The sequence below is a fragment of the Mytilus californianus genome, unplaced genomic scaffold (assembly GCF_021869535.1).
Source record: "Mytilus californianus isolate M0D057914Y unplaced genomic scaffold, xbMytCali1.0.p SCAF_10, whole genome shotgun sequence".
In the NCBI taxonomy this organism is placed as follows: domain Eukaryota; kingdom Metazoa; phylum Mollusca; class Bivalvia; order Mytilida; family Mytilidae; genus Mytilus; species Mytilus californianus.
In genome coordinates this window covers 24,284,260-24,299,895 of record NW_026262582.1, presented here as the reverse complement: position 1 = coordinate 24,299,895, position 15,636 = coordinate 24,284,260, and the positions used below count along the sequence as shown (strand labels likewise).

Below are 15,636 nucleotides of genomic sequence, written 5' to 3'. Positions count from 1 at the left end.
TTTTCTCGCGGTGTTGAAGACCCCACGGCTGTTATCTGCTCTTTGGTCGGGTTGTTGTCTCTTTGACACATTCCCATTCTCATTTTTATGTCAGTCATATTTACTCTAGGCTAAGTTCGAACGAAACTCTAGAGTAAATAGGGTAGGATAGAAACATCAAGCAGCTGGCAGGGTTGAATACTCCCATTATATACATTATGGTGTGAATTCCATCAGGCATAGTTGACTATATTTGGGCAATTCTTTTTAGTCCCCTTTATAAAAATAAGGAGATGTGGTATGATGCCAATGAGACAACTATCCACCAAAGTTCAAATGAAGTGGATGTAAGCAACTATAGGCAACCGTATGGCCTTCAACAATGAGAAAAACCCATACTGTATAGTCAGGTTTAAAAGGTATCGCACTGCTCTGCATGTATTCATCAAGACATCTTCTGCATGGAGCATCAACCCAGAGAACTGTTTCAGATGCAGCAAAATCAAACTGTTTGACTTCATATATAACCATGACAACATATAAACACTAGAAAATAAATAAAACAAATTTTTGGTGTTTTTTTCATTTATTGTACAACAAAACCAAAATACTGGCGTTACAAATATAATATCACTGTAATGCTCTTCTTAAAACATAAGGCGTTATTGACACATTATAAAATTACAAAAAACTAGGTTTTTTCATAATACACGTAAAGCTTTAGAATCAAAACAAAACAAAGCTATGACTCTTTCTTGTCAAACAAAACTAAAACTTCATAAAGCTAAACTATTAATCCTTACATCTTTGAAACAGTACTTTATTTTCCATGTTAAATATGAGGTTATGGTACCTGAATCAAGCCACTGACAAAATTCTGGTAAATGAATTCTCCCTGCCCGTGATTCAAAACAGCAAATCACCCATCACATTACAAAATATTTTTCCCATCAAACTGAGAAAACTGCTAACAAAATATGGAACTTTTTTGGAAATAGGACAAAAAATGTTCTAGTTTAAAAATACCATGCCCACATTCTTTAATTTTCTTAATCCTGATGGCCATGTGATACTGATATTATGAACAAATAATTTCATAAATATTTTAGAAATTTTGAATTCAAATAGTCAGATTTCATTTAATACATCCTTGATGAATTTATTTTGAGTAATTCTAGAATTTAAACAGTCTTCATCATTGGCCAAGTACGAATGAAACCAGAGTTCTGACTAGAGTTCCACATGAATGGTAAATAATTTTGAAGAATAAGGTCTCTAGATTACTGGAAGTACAAGGCCCCTACTCTGGATATGTTGATATTCAATTTTTGATTGGATTGACGTCATAACATTCAGGTTATCGAGTCAATCTCGAGGAACCCTGCCCACATCCAGGACTCCTTGAGTTCTAATGGCGGGAAAGCTATATCCAATCATTACAGGTGTTATATATGACCATGTCAATCCTATTTACTCTAGAGTTCCATTAGAACTTGGCCATTGTGAATGACAGCTCTAACTTCTTAATTGTGATTGACAGCTCTAATTTCCTAACCTAACTTTACCTTAAAATAATGAAGTGTCTAATGACAAAAATTACTCAAATGATAAACTTGCATATTAAATAGTAAATATTACCTGTATATTTAAAGCCACATGGATATTTTTCCTTTAACTCATCAAACTGAGTAACCTACTAACTATTGAATGAATGAAATAATCATTTTTATTCTTAAATTAAATAAATTATTAAAAAAAAATTACATTAAAAAATGGATAATCATAAATGAACTTTTGTCATATAAACATTAATTAAATAAAACTTTTTTTAAAGGTAATCTCTAATGGATTCCAATTTGTCCATCAAAATGGTAAACTTGTAAACTTGTCTTTAGGGCTATTCCATTGTATGTGGGAGCTAGGAAGTGAAGTATTATTTTTTAATATGGTTGTGGGTCAATTATGATATTTTACCCATATTATGTCAGCAAAATTACTTATGTTGGACGTGAAAGAATTTTGAGAGTTCCTGCCTACACTCCTTTATCCATATAATGGAATAGCTCTTAATAGTACCAGTAGGCAGATCCCAATCAAAGAGCTTGTGAGCACTGAAGGGTTAAGATTGCTTTCATGTTGCACATTTGAGAAATTTAAAATAAAACATTGGATAGTATTTAGCTAGCTAGGTTAACTAAATTTGAGTTGGAGTTATCTTCCTTTGTTCATGGTTGTACATTGGTAGTTGAACCTATTTTTATAACAGATTCATACACCATGTATAACTTATGAATTTTAATAAAACTAGAGGCTCTCAAGAGCCTGTGTCGCTAACCTGTATCTACTGTGGTTTTGGAAATCATGTAAAATAAGGTTAAAATCATAATAAATAGTATTAGATACCCCAATAATGATTGAGACCAAGTTTGGTTTAATTTGGCCCAGTAGTTAAATTAAAAGCTGGTCATCCCATTGTAGTCTTACAATAGTTACTGAAGACTCCTTATCATTATTTAAATTAGTTTTCAAGTTGTGACCATTTGAAATTGTTTTTTTACAATTTTCCCATAGACTTCAATACTAAACCCCTATGTTCTATTTTAGCCATGGCAGCCATCTTGATTGATGGGCAGGGTCATCATTTTTTAAACTAGATACCCAAAGGATGATTTTGGCCAAGTTGGTTTAATTTGGCCCAGTAGTTTCAGAGGAAAACATTTTTGTAAAAGATAACAAAAAATGATGAAAAATTGTGAAAAATTGACTTTACAGGGCAAAATTTCCTTAAAATTACAAATTCAGGGGCAGCATTCCAACATAGGGTTGTCTGATGCGTCTGAAAATTTCAGGTAGATCTTGACCTGATGAACATTTTTACCCATTGTCAGATTTGCTCTAAATGCTTGATTTTCAGAGATATAAGCCAAAAACTGCATTTTACTCCCATGTTCTATTTTTAGCCATGGTGGCCATCTTGGTTTAAAAGTTAACAGACGACGAGGACGGACGCCAAGTGAAGAGAAAAGCTCACTTGGCCCTTTTGGGCCAGGTGAGCTAAAAAAATGTATTCTTAACAAGTATGGTAATTCAAATGCACATCATATTGTAACTTAAACATCAAAGTATAATATTTCATGGATAAATTGCATGACATTGATTGGATAGGATCTAAATAATGATCACTTTACTGCGCTATTTTGTATTAACTATCAAAGGTAGTGATAAACCTTGGAAGATATAGATATCAAGTCAGTACCATACAATTTTCACCCAAAAAATGGATAAATGAACTTTTGTCATATAAACATTAATTTAATAAAGCTTTTTTAGGTAATATCTCTAATGGATTTAAATTCTTCTGTCAAAACCCTGAAATGGGAAACATGTCTTTGGGGCTTAGTGTTTTATCTAGAACTTAAAAAGGGCATGGTAATTTTTTTGCCAAAAGGGCACTTTGCGCGTCGACTGTACCAAATAGGGCACATAAATAAACTACACATGTAGTAAGTTACACTTTTTCAGTTTTTCTCATTAAAAAAGGTTTATAAATTTTACAAAGTTAAGCTGGTACTATAATGATATTAGTATAAAAGTCTCAGAGTTGAGCAACTTTAGTTAATAAATTGAAACAATGGATCTACATGGAACTATATACCTTAATCAAGTAGATCTAACCAAAAGTATGTTAATGCGTGTTGAATAAAATTGAGAATGGAAATGGGGAATGTGTCAAAGAGACAACAACCCGACCATAGAGCAGACAACAGCCGAAGGCGACCAATGGGTCTTCAATGCAACGAGAAACTGCATACTTTTTCTTTTTGGGAACAATATTTTACTGTCAGCTGTGCCATTCTTGCATCCGTAGTCATTATCGTAAGAATCGGGATTTCATTCATAGCTGGTCCGGTTTCCGACTCCTTTCCCTACTTTGTACAAATATTTTAATGGAGGACGAAGAAAATTAACAAAAATAAACGATGTTTGGCACGCAATTTGGAAAGAAATAGGACATTTTCAATGCAATTAATGGATTACAAATTTACTTCAGGCAACTTTCATCACGTTCTAATGAAGTAACACACTTATTTAGCCGAAACTAAATAATTTAATCATTTACGCTCTCGAGTCTCGCGGAAGTGATAAATTTGTCTTCATGAAATACATGCAACCAACTTAGTCAATGCTTGTCGCCCTTTGATCAGCAAAAAACCCAATACCGCAACTGGATCTCAAACTAGATAACGCTACAAGGCACATGGCGTCAAATTTTTCAAGAGAAAAAGGGCATGGCGTCCGAAAAAAAAAAAGGGCATGGCGTCAAGAAAAAAGGGCAGTGCGTCAGGAAAAAAGTGCTAAATTGCTTTAGATAAAACACTAGGGCTATTCCATTGTTTGTGGGAGCTAGGAAGTGATGTTTCATCTTGGACGTCACTTAATAGTATAAGTAAAGGGATTCCAAAACCAAATCATCAATTTTGAAATAAAAAGAAAGAAAAAACTTGACAGCTAAAAATATGTAGCTATATATGATACATGAAATTAATACCCAAAGAAAAAACAATCTGTATTTATGCTCATGTGTATATAAATATTAAAACCTTGTAAAATTCAAAACCCTGTAAAATGACTAGTGTAGAACATAAAACAAAAAAATCATTAACTACAGTAAATTCAGAAATTATTGTGAGGTTTTTATTAATGTGAATAATGCGAATGTGTGAGTATCGCAATAATAAGAACTTGCATTCTGATATCTGATACATATATCTGTATGCAGGTGTACCTGAAATTCAAATCGCAATAATTAATCTCTTGTCCATTCATCAAAAATTTCAATATTAAATACACACAATAATTTCTGAATTCACAGTAATAAAATAAATCAGAATTGCCCTATGGATTTAAAATGTCTTTCGGTAACTGGTTGACCCTCCAATAAAATAAAACTCTAGATTAGAGTTCAACCTCCTATACAAAAGGAATATACCCAGTTCAGCAAACAAGAACAGTATGACTTAGAATCAGAACTGTTTCTCTAATAAATTTATCATTTTAAAAACAATAAGACGTGGTATGATTGCCAATGAGAAAACTCTCCACCAGAGATCAAATGATGTAGAAGTTTGAAACAAAAGTTATTATACGTTCATTCTGTATCGGTAAATTTTTGTGTCTTCATATGAAATAATCTACTATAAGTTGTCCATTGCCCTGATTTTTGTTTGCATTTTTCAAAATTACTGTGCATAACGATTCTTATTTGTTAAACATTGTGTACTAATATTTCCAGATAAAAATGACCACAGCAAAAGCATAAGGGTTGAGAATGTGTTTTACAGTTTACAATAAATTGTTGACAAAGGACTTTATATTAAAATATCTAGTAGTAGTAGATTAGGAACTGTCAGAATTTTGTTAATGAGTGATATACATAATGTTCAAAAAAAACTTTCACAAATGAATTTCTTTTAGGTAAGGGAGACAACCAAAGGCTCCTCAATTTTTTTAACACTTCAATGCCTATCTGACTAGGTATACACAATGCCCTTTACATTCCTTCAAGAATGTTTATTTCTCACATTTTTAACTTTTCCTTTATTTCCTAACCCTTCTAGTCTTTTCTTAGGTCAAGCATAATTTTTATTCCAGCAACCCTTATATTTCTTGCTGTTCTCAAAACCTTAAATATACTTCTTGTTATTATTTTATATATATTTTTCATACATTTAACCATTCATTAATTCCCACAAATTGTACAAAATATGCATCAAATGAGAAATAAACTCAACAATTTCACATATTCCATTGACAAACTAAAATAAAAATTTGACAGTAAAACAGTTACCTCCCTTAGAATCATTTGGTAAATTCAATCTTACTCAACACCTACATTAAAACACAATCCAGAAAAAATCCTTTTCAAACATATGAGCTTTTATATACAATGATAAGTTAAAAGTATAGGTCTTTCAGATTGCTTAAATAATGAAAACCATGGATTTCTGATCTGAACACAAGCACCTGTCGGATTTGCAGAAAGAATAAAACATTTCATTGGAATGTTTTAAAATGAGCAAAGTTATCTCATCCTTGTCACCTGAAGCAACACTAACTTCCTGTTAATCAAGTTCCATCTTCTACTGGTCTCTCCTGGTTACTGGATGAAGGCTGTGAACCAGGAACCTCATCTATATCTGGGTTATCAAAGAACTGAAAGTAAACACAGAAAAATACAACTATATGGTTTACTTGCAGAAGATGTCATTTCCATCATTTGGAAACTATACAAATTTTTCCCATACCTAGATTGACAATACCCTAAAAGATTGATTGATTGTTGGCACTTTGGCTATATGATGGCGGCCGGTTTGTATTGGTGGAGGAAGCCAGCTGGCCCCTAAAAGGAGTTGAATTGAATATAAAATAACTTAGTAGTGGGATCATTCAGAGAGATAATCTAAAAAGTATTCTGTAAAGACTAACCTTTGTTTAAATTATATGACTGGGAGACCTACTAATAATTATGTGTGTTCTACGAATGATGGCATTTCATTTGTAAGCATTAAATTTAATATTAGCTTCTTAGATCCCTAGCATCTGTTCCAAATGCTCATCAGATTGACTGTTTTAGTGAGCTTTTTGTTGCTTAGTCTTTAGTTTTCTCGACTGTTTTAGTGAGCTTTTTGTTGCTTAGTCTTTAGTTTTCTCGACTGTTTTAGTGAACTTTTTGTTGCTTAGTCTTTAGTTTTCTCGACTGTTTTAGTGAGCTTTTTGTTGCTTAGTCTTTAGTTTTCTTGACTGTTTTAGTGAGCTTTTTGTTGCTTAGTCTTTAGTTTTCTTGACTGTTTTAGTGAGCTTTTTGTTGCTTAGTCTTTAGTTTTCTCGACTGTTTTAGTGAGCTTTTTGTTGCTTAGTCTTTAGTTTTCTCGACTGTTTTAGTGAACTTTTTGTTGCTTAGTCTTTAGTTTTCTCGACTGTTTTAGTGAGCTTTTTGTTGCTTAGTCTTTAGTTTTCTTGACTGTTTTAGTGAGCTTTTTGTTGCTTAGTCTTTAGTTTTCTCGACTGTTTTAGTGAGCTTTTTGTTGCTTAGTCTTAAGTTTTCTCGACTGTTTTAGTGAGTTTTTTGTTGCTTAGTCTTTAGTTTTCTCGACTGTTTTAGTGAGCTTTTTGTTGCTTAGTCTTTAGTTTTCTTGACTGTTTTAGTGAGCTTTTTGTTGCTTAGTCTTAAGTTTTCTCGACTGTTTTAGTGAGCTTTTTGTTGCTTAGTCTTTAGTTTTCTCGACTGTTTTAGTGAACTTTTTGTTGCTTAGTCAAGTTTTCTCGACTGTTTTAGTGAGTTTTTTGTTGCTTAGTCTTTAGTTTTCTCGACTGTTTTAGTGAGCTTTTTGTTGCTTAGTCTTTAGTTTTCTCGACTGTTTTAGTGAGCTTTTTGTTGCTTAGTCTTTAGTTTTCTTGACTGTTTTAGTGAGCTTTTTGTTGCTTAGTCTTTAGTTTTCTCGACTGTTTTAGTGAGCTTTTTGTTGCTTAGTCTTAAGTTTTCTCGACTGTTTTAGTGAGTTTTTTGTTGCTTAGTCTTTAGTTTTCTCGACTGTTTTAGTGAGCTTTTTGTTGCTTAGTCTTTAGTTTTCTCGACTGTTTTAGTGAACTTTTTGTTGCTTAGTCTTTAGTTTTCTTGACTGTTTTAGTGAGCTTTTTGTTGCTTAGTCTTTAGTTTTCTCGACTGTTTTAGTGAGCTTTTTGTTGCTTAGTCTTTAGTTTTCTCTGTAGTGTTTTGAAAGCTGTTATTTTTCGTCATTTTTAGGTTTTTTTTGTCATGGTTTTGTTGAGTTACTTTTCCACTTATGGATTTTGATTGTCCGTAAGGTATCTTCCACATATTTTTGTATTGCATCCAAAATAATTGTCCTTCCTCATGATCATTCCTTAATCATGAATATTCATAAATATTGTTTATTTCATGGAAGCTATTGTTCTAAAAATGATTCTTACCTGAATAAGATTATTAAATCTAATTAATAATCAATCTTCATGATTCCTTAATCATGAATATTCATGAGTATTGATTTCTTAAGGTTCAAAAAATTATCCATACCTGAATTAGATTATCTAATCCAAATAAATAACCATCTTCATGATTCCCTAACGTCCATGGATCTCGATGAGTCAGTGTTATATCAGTCATCAACATAGTTTTTGTGAAGTCAATAAGCCACGCCCCACTTGCATTGTTTCCATCAAATATAACCAAGACAGAACTACCGATCATCTAAAAATAGAACATATTATTTATAGATCTAACAGTGAAAGCTTTAAAGCTTTTAGGCTTGTTTACCTGCCATGCTCTGTGGCAGTGTGCTAAAATATAAAATATAACAAGAAATGAGCAATACAACTGACAGCTAAATGGGTTTTATGTATTTGGAAGGTGCTTTCAGACTTGGTGGACCTGCCATGATATGTGCCTATTTTCCAATCTATTAAGGACCTTACTCCTGAACAAGTAAAAAGTGAAAATCATTAGTATTGAACTTGACCTCCATTTTGTCATCAGTAACAGAATATTTAAATTTGAAAATGATAAAATTATTGGTTAAACGGTCCATAAGTTAAAGCATCAAAACTGTTAAAGCTATACCTTAATAAGATTACCTATTCGAAAGAAATATATATTTATCTTGGTTCAATGGTCAAGTATTGTAATGAATTGAATTAGAATGCTGAGCTCTCTAGTTGGGGCAATAGTTATACTGAAATGTTCATGGCGGACAAATGTTTTTTTTGTAAAATTGTTCTCTGAATTAAATAAAGATTTTTTTCTATTTTTCAGATAACTTACCTCACGTGACATAAAAAATTTAGAGATTTCAAATGACTGTCTGATAGTTCTGAGTCTTTCACATAAATTACATCGTACTGTGGATTTGCCTTTTAGAAACTTCTTTAAAATCTGTTGTACCTATTAATAAATTGAATCTATGAATAGTCATGCCTTCATTTCTAGTAAAAATCTAGTTCTTAATGGTTGATTTTGAACACATTTTTTTCTTAATTGCAATAAGTTCTTTTTTCATATTGTCTTTTTATTGTGTGTGTGTGTTAGACAAATTCTTTATGCACCTGTCAGGAGCCTGTCAGGAGCCTCATTTGTATCGGCATTGGATTCAACCCTGAACTTGTTAATTATTGTTAATATTAATTATGTGGAAAACAAAAGGGCTTGGAATGGTGTAATTTTTAATCAACACCATTGTCCTATATATTAGTTATATATAGAATTCTTTGATTCATCATTTTTTACATCATGTCAGCTGACAAATTGGACCTTTTTATTTGAGTAGTATAGATCAATACCACCCTCCTTTAGAGCAGGCATACAATTTTCAGTAGGTAGAATACTGACCTGATCTTTTGTTTTAATTTTCTTTAAATTTGTTTCTGGTGGTTCTCCAGCTACCTATAAATACACAAGTATATACATTTAACCTACAGTAGTTTACAGAGGGTCACATATAATAAATCAATTAAGAAGAGACTAATCAAGGTGATAAACAAAAATTGAGGGGATCGCATGAACTCCAAATGAGCATGACAGAATAAGTCAACAAGATAAGTGTCTCCTGATATGCATGCAAAACAATCACCCTGTGGATCAACACTCAGTCAAATGTCACAATGTTGAACATTTAAATGCATGGTTCCACTGTACCTACAAAGCCCATGAAAATTGGTATCCACAGTAAAACCAATAATAATGGAACCCAACTCATTCTTGCAAGCCATTTATCAAACAACTTTTGAGAGTAGAAAAATTACATAAATATAAATTTTTGCCATGCATTCTTTGGCAATATGTCAACCTTAGATCTCTGATTAATGGCATACTTTCTAAATTTCCTCCATGAGAACTGGAAGTGACCTGACCCTTGAAATCTTCCATTATATAAGCTGAATACCTCAAAATAGCAATCAAAGGAGTTAAAATGGTACTGTTCATAAGTGTTTCTCGTTTCTTTTTTTTTATATAGATTAGTCCGTTGGTTTTCCTGTTTAAATTGTTTTACACTAGTCTTTTTGGGGCCCTTTAAAGCTTGCTGTTCGGTGTGAGCCAAGGCTCCATGTTGAAGGCCGTGCTTAGACCTATAACTGTTTACTTTTTACACATTGCGACTTGGATGGATAGTTGTCTCATTGGCACTCAAACCACATCTTCTTATTTATATTTATGCACATATACAGCTATTCAAATTTCAAGACCATATAAAGTAAGTTTAAAACATCTTTGACATGAATAAGAAAAACAATTTGCTTCTTGATGATTTTCAGATGTTGGCAGGTATGATGGGAATGATATCAACAAAGTTCAAAAATAATGAAAAAAAAATCCCTGCAAAATAAGCTTGAAAAGGCCAAATGTGAAAATAATATGGTTTTCACATCATGATATAAATCATTCTTATTGCTTACTTGGATAACAAAACTGCTGGAAAATTTACATGTTCATGGTGGACCAAAATGAAGAGCCTAATAGGTACATGTTATTCAAAAGCCAAAAGTAATGAAAAAACTGTGATCCTTTAATAAATGTATAAGTGAGGTAAAAAATATACAGACACAGTTTCTGAAACAAAAGAAGTAAGAATTTTCTTATATTCTGTTGAACTTGCTGGCATTTAAGCATTTCAGCAGTAAACAGGTACTCAAATTATTGTTTTAACCTTTTGTGTATTCTGTGTGATTATAATTTGTTGAACAACAAGCATACCTTACACCTATTTAAAATGAAATAAATGAATGTTCTGATTTTTTTTATTGACATAGCTATTTAACACTTATTTGTAGATGTAAAATCTGACGTAAGCAATTCATTCATAGACTGGAAATATCTGCAGAAAACCAGTTATATCAAGTATAAAGTAGGCAATGATCTAATTGTATACATAACAATGCCATATTATCACATTTGGTAAATATCGTGGAATAATACAGCTGTTTTCATTGATTACTAAATGCTATCAGGGGTTTTATTATCTTTCATGTTGACAGTTACTTTTCAATATATTCCATGAATACCTTATATAAAGGCATTACTCATCAGTAGCATAGAAGGGTAAAAGTACCAGTTACCCCCTCCTGGCTGAATTATATGTAAATAATACATAGTTGAGAGGGGGATAGAGCAAAAAATGATCTGCTATTATTAGAAATGTATTATTCAATTTATTTTGCTGAATTTTCTACTAATATTGTCTGTTAAATTTGAAATCCTTAATTGTCTTGAATAATTGATTTAAATTTTAAAACATTATCCTTAAAACTATTGGATTACAATTAAGTTACAGTCTTTAATAATTGAATTTTAGATTGCTCTGCACGAGAGGGTGACATTAAAAAAAAATTGTCATCCACTGAGCCATATGTTATAGTAGAATGATTTTTGTTTAAGAAATAATTCTATCATGCCATGCTCTATGCTCATTTTAACAAGGGTAGGCATTATATTGAAAATCTACACCAACACAAATGTCCATTTTGTTCTCTGGAGTTGTTTAAAATACAACTGACGTTGCAATTTCAATTGTGACGTTAATCACGTGCAGCCCATGTTCTATTGCAATTAGAACATGGCTTTGTTTCTAAAGCAAAAGAAGAACATCATATTAGAATTAATGTTTGTCTACCTTTATGTTATTTATTTAAATCAGGCTGTTAGTTGTCCCTCTTGAATTTTCCTCTTTTTGTTATTCAGGGGCCTTTTATAGCTTACAATACTATGGGGGTTGCTTACTATTGAAGGCTGTATGGTGACCTGTATTTGTTTCAATCTTCTTTCTTTGTTCTAGGATGGATAGATGTCTCATTGACAATAATACCACACCTCCTTATTTCCATATAAAGGTCAATGTCAAAGTCACTAAAAATATCAGAAAATATATCAAACATGGGAGTGTAGTTTGTGAACTATGGAAAACACAAATGTTCTTATAACTGTCAGTGCATTGATATTCTTCAATCATAAAAGTCAATACAACATAGCCTTAAACATGGGAGTGTAAGTTTGTGAACTATGGTAAACACAATGTTCTTGTAACTGTCAATTCACTACATTATCGCCTTTTAACTTTTTAACACAGGAGGCAGAAGGCCACATGAGGTTTTGCCATCACATGGCATCGGTCATCCATTAGTTTTTCAAATTTTTATCATCTTCTAAAGAATCACAGAACAGATCGAAACTAAACTTGGCAGATATGTTCCATACACTGTCCTTTCTGATTGTAGTTACTTTGGTTGCAGCTAATTCATCAACAAACATGGCCACAATGGCCTTTTCTAATTTCTGATTGGCTTAAAATAGGAAAAATTTACAAGATGAGTTGAACCAATTTAGGTTTAACAAGTGTTGTAAATTTGGTGCCCATCAGAATTATAAATGGCTTACAGCAGGGATCAAAATATACATAAAAGTTATACAGTATAAGAAATAACATTTGGATTTTTTTTTTAAGGAGAGATGACAGAAATGAAAACAAATCAAGCAGAAAGGATCTTAAAAGGGTATTTAAGTTATACAGTGTAAGAAATTACGTTTGGATTTTTTTTTAAGGAGAGATGAAAGAAATGAAACAAATCAAGCAGATAGGATCTTAAAAGGGTATTTAAGTTATATATACATTGTAAGAAATTACGTTTGGATTTTTATTTAAGGAGAAATGACAGAAATGAAAACAAATCAAGCAGAAAGGATCTTAAAAGGGTATTTAAGTTATACAGTGTAAGAAATTACGTTTGGATTTTTATTTAAGGAGAGATGAAAGAAATGAAAACAAATCAAGCAGAAAGGATCTTAAAAAGGTATTTGCCATATGTTATTACTTTATTATTGTCTTTTTGACAAAATACAGAAATAAAGACACAAGACAATTTAGAGCTGGACATTTGTTTATTGCTGAGGACTGCATGTTGCACTTTCAATGTTTTGCAGCTGTATGTGTCTAAATTAACATTTACAATAGTGTATTGTTAAGCTATCAACTGAACTCCAATGTTAAGAGTATATGTTGCCATATTAATGAGGGAGTGGAAATGAAATCAACGAAGACATAGATGATGATGATAAATTGGTGTTTTAAGTCCTGCATTAATAGTACAGGCATTTCAGGTTAAGAACATGCTAATGTGATATGATTATAAAACCTGCAAAAACAATCATCCTGAGAGTATTGCATGGCAATAAATAGTCCCCTAACGGTTAAATATTCATTGTACTGGAACAAATTACTAACTTGATCTATAACTTGTCATGGTGTAAACTATATAACAAATGAATATCTTCACAGACAGACAGACAGACAGACAGACGAATGGAGTGCAAACCTAAGGTCCCCTTAGACTTCGTCGGTAGGGGACTAACTAGAACCACACGCTGAACCAGATTTATAACATGCCAGTTCACAAGGTTACATTCTGCAGGGGAACTTGTCTCCTACCAAGAAACATTATTCTGACTCAAGCCGACCAGTCTTTGCTCTTACTCCTCCATACCACATGTTAGCAGAGAAGCAGGATATATCAATTTTCAAGACTTTGGTTTGAGCTAGCTGAGGATCGAAATCATGACCTCCAACTTGAGGCAAGTACCAAACCATTGAGACAAATTCTCAAACTGACTTAAACATTGGTCCAAAGTGACAGGTATTGGTCCAGCACAAATAAAACATAGTTGTAAATATATTAAAGACTTACTCTTAAAGCTTCTATTCTGAAACCAAATGCAGCCGTTGAGCTTTCTTGTTCTCTAAACTGAAACAAAGAGATTAAATCCTATAGATATAAAGTTTTTTCAGTTAACAGGTCATTTTCTTTTTTTCTTTTGGTTAAATGTACTCCATGTTCCTTGTTTAATATTTATAAAAATCATTTCATTACATTAATTTATATCAAAGTACTGAAGTACTGAACATCGGATGACCGCAGGTTTTTGTGGATGGTCAAAAGCACATGTCACAGAAACAGATCACATCTCAATACCTGAAACTGAGGTTAATGTACAGAGATTTTTTTTCTTATACAAGTTCGTGCTTGGATGATGAATAAATGACAGGAAATTCAACCTCACCGTAATAACTATTATATTGTAGTGATACAAATCAGTATACCTTAGACTATTATACTAATATAATAATAGTTCCAGAGAATACACTGGTTTGTTGTTATATATTATATTTATATTACGGTTGCATGTATATATAATTTTCATCTATTTGTATATCATACTATTCTACTATTATTATAGTGTAATGCAAGTGCATGGTGGACACTCTTCTGTAAAAAAAAATCAAAGTCTTAAAGGCTGTAAAAGCAATTGCTGCCATGTTAATGTTTTGTGGACTTTTATTTTTCATCCATATATATAAGAATTAAACCTGACAGGACAGGAGTGTTGACTAGTGAGAAGCAAGACGGTTTTAACTTTATATCAATATAAGACTTTAGCAGGAAATCATTTTAAATATGTTTTATATTTTACAAGGAGACAACAAGTTTACCAGGCTAAAGTTGGGGTTAATTATACATGTGCTGAAACATATAACTGAAAAAAAAATCATTATGGATTATCCCCTGGTAGTGTTTGTAACTGGGCAATAATTTCCTTTATTGATTTAATTTTAACCATTTTCATAATTAATTTAAATTAACCATTCAGTTAAAACATTTCAACTTTCCAGACGCTAATGTTGAAAAACGGGACAGAAATAAAATATCTTACAAGACATAAACATGTAAAAAATAAATATATATTTCAGCTTACTAAAAATATTTTCATAATGTTACTTTGACATCATTTCTTAAAACTAAGTCCCAAACATAATTGCTCAGTTGACATGTGTCATCCTCATGCGATACGAGATAACTATATTTCTGATGCAATCCCGAAAAGGGGGGTCATCACAAACAAACATGACATTAAATTGTCATTATACGAACTAGAACAAACAGCTCTATGTTGCTTTGATATTTATCAATTTTCAGGAAACATGTGAAATAAATTTCAGGTCCATTTCATTATAGTGCCTAACAAGATTGTGTGAGGTAGACGAAATTGACCTTAAAACGATCGTATTGTCTTTTGATGTCCAAAAATAGGCAGATCGGACATATACGGACTTTATCTAATGACTACATAAATTTGGGATTTATTATTATTATAATATTCTAATGAAACTGAAAATTGTATTTTTTTTTAGGATAAACAACAATTTTACCTGGCGTAGCCGTTCATAAATGTTTTTCTGCATTTATCTTCGAAAAAATGGCGTATTTAATGGAATAGAACGTTAATACAGTAAACTTTCTCTTTTTTCTCCGCAATAGGCTATCAAAAATAATTTATCTAATGTGTATGTGGAAAATTATGTGAAAAGATAAAAAGTGGCAATTGTTACCTTTCATACCTTAAGTTTCGTTCATCTGATTCTGACCAATGCTTATATACTAAATATCTATTTATATGCCGCTATTATTGTTGTTGTTACCAATTATGTAAATCAATTGTATCTGATTTTATGCCCTTTATGGGCCCTGTAATTTGGGAAATAAAAAAAAAATCTATTCATTGATAAAACGTAATATGGACTGGTCCAGTGTCCAGTTTGC

The 15,636-nt window shown here is 31.9% G+C and overlaps 1 protein-coding gene across 2 annotated transcripts in view; it reads right to left on the bottom strand.

The window, feature by feature from the left end:
- Positions 1-546: 546 nt before the first annotated feature.
- Positions 547-15,636, bottom strand: part of LOC127717804 (inositol-trisphosphate 3-kinase homolog) — a 96,799-nt gene continuing 81,709 nt past the window's right edge. For both annotated transcript variants that reach the window (XM_052223629.1, XM_052223628.1), the window contains 5 exons: positions 13,726-13,782; positions 9,383-9,436; positions 8,819-8,938; positions 8,075-8,248; positions 547-6,192 (listed from right to left, as the gene is read on the bottom strand). In XM_052223629.1, coding sequence (XP_052079589.1) covers positions 6,106-6,192; positions 8,075-8,248; positions 8,819-8,938; positions 9,383-9,436; positions 13,726-13,782 — 492 coding nt within the window. In that variant the 3' untranslated portion in view covers positions 547-6,105. The remainder of the gene's footprint in view (positions 6,193-8,074; positions 8,249-8,818; positions 8,939-9,382; positions 9,437-13,725; positions 13,783-15,636) is intronic.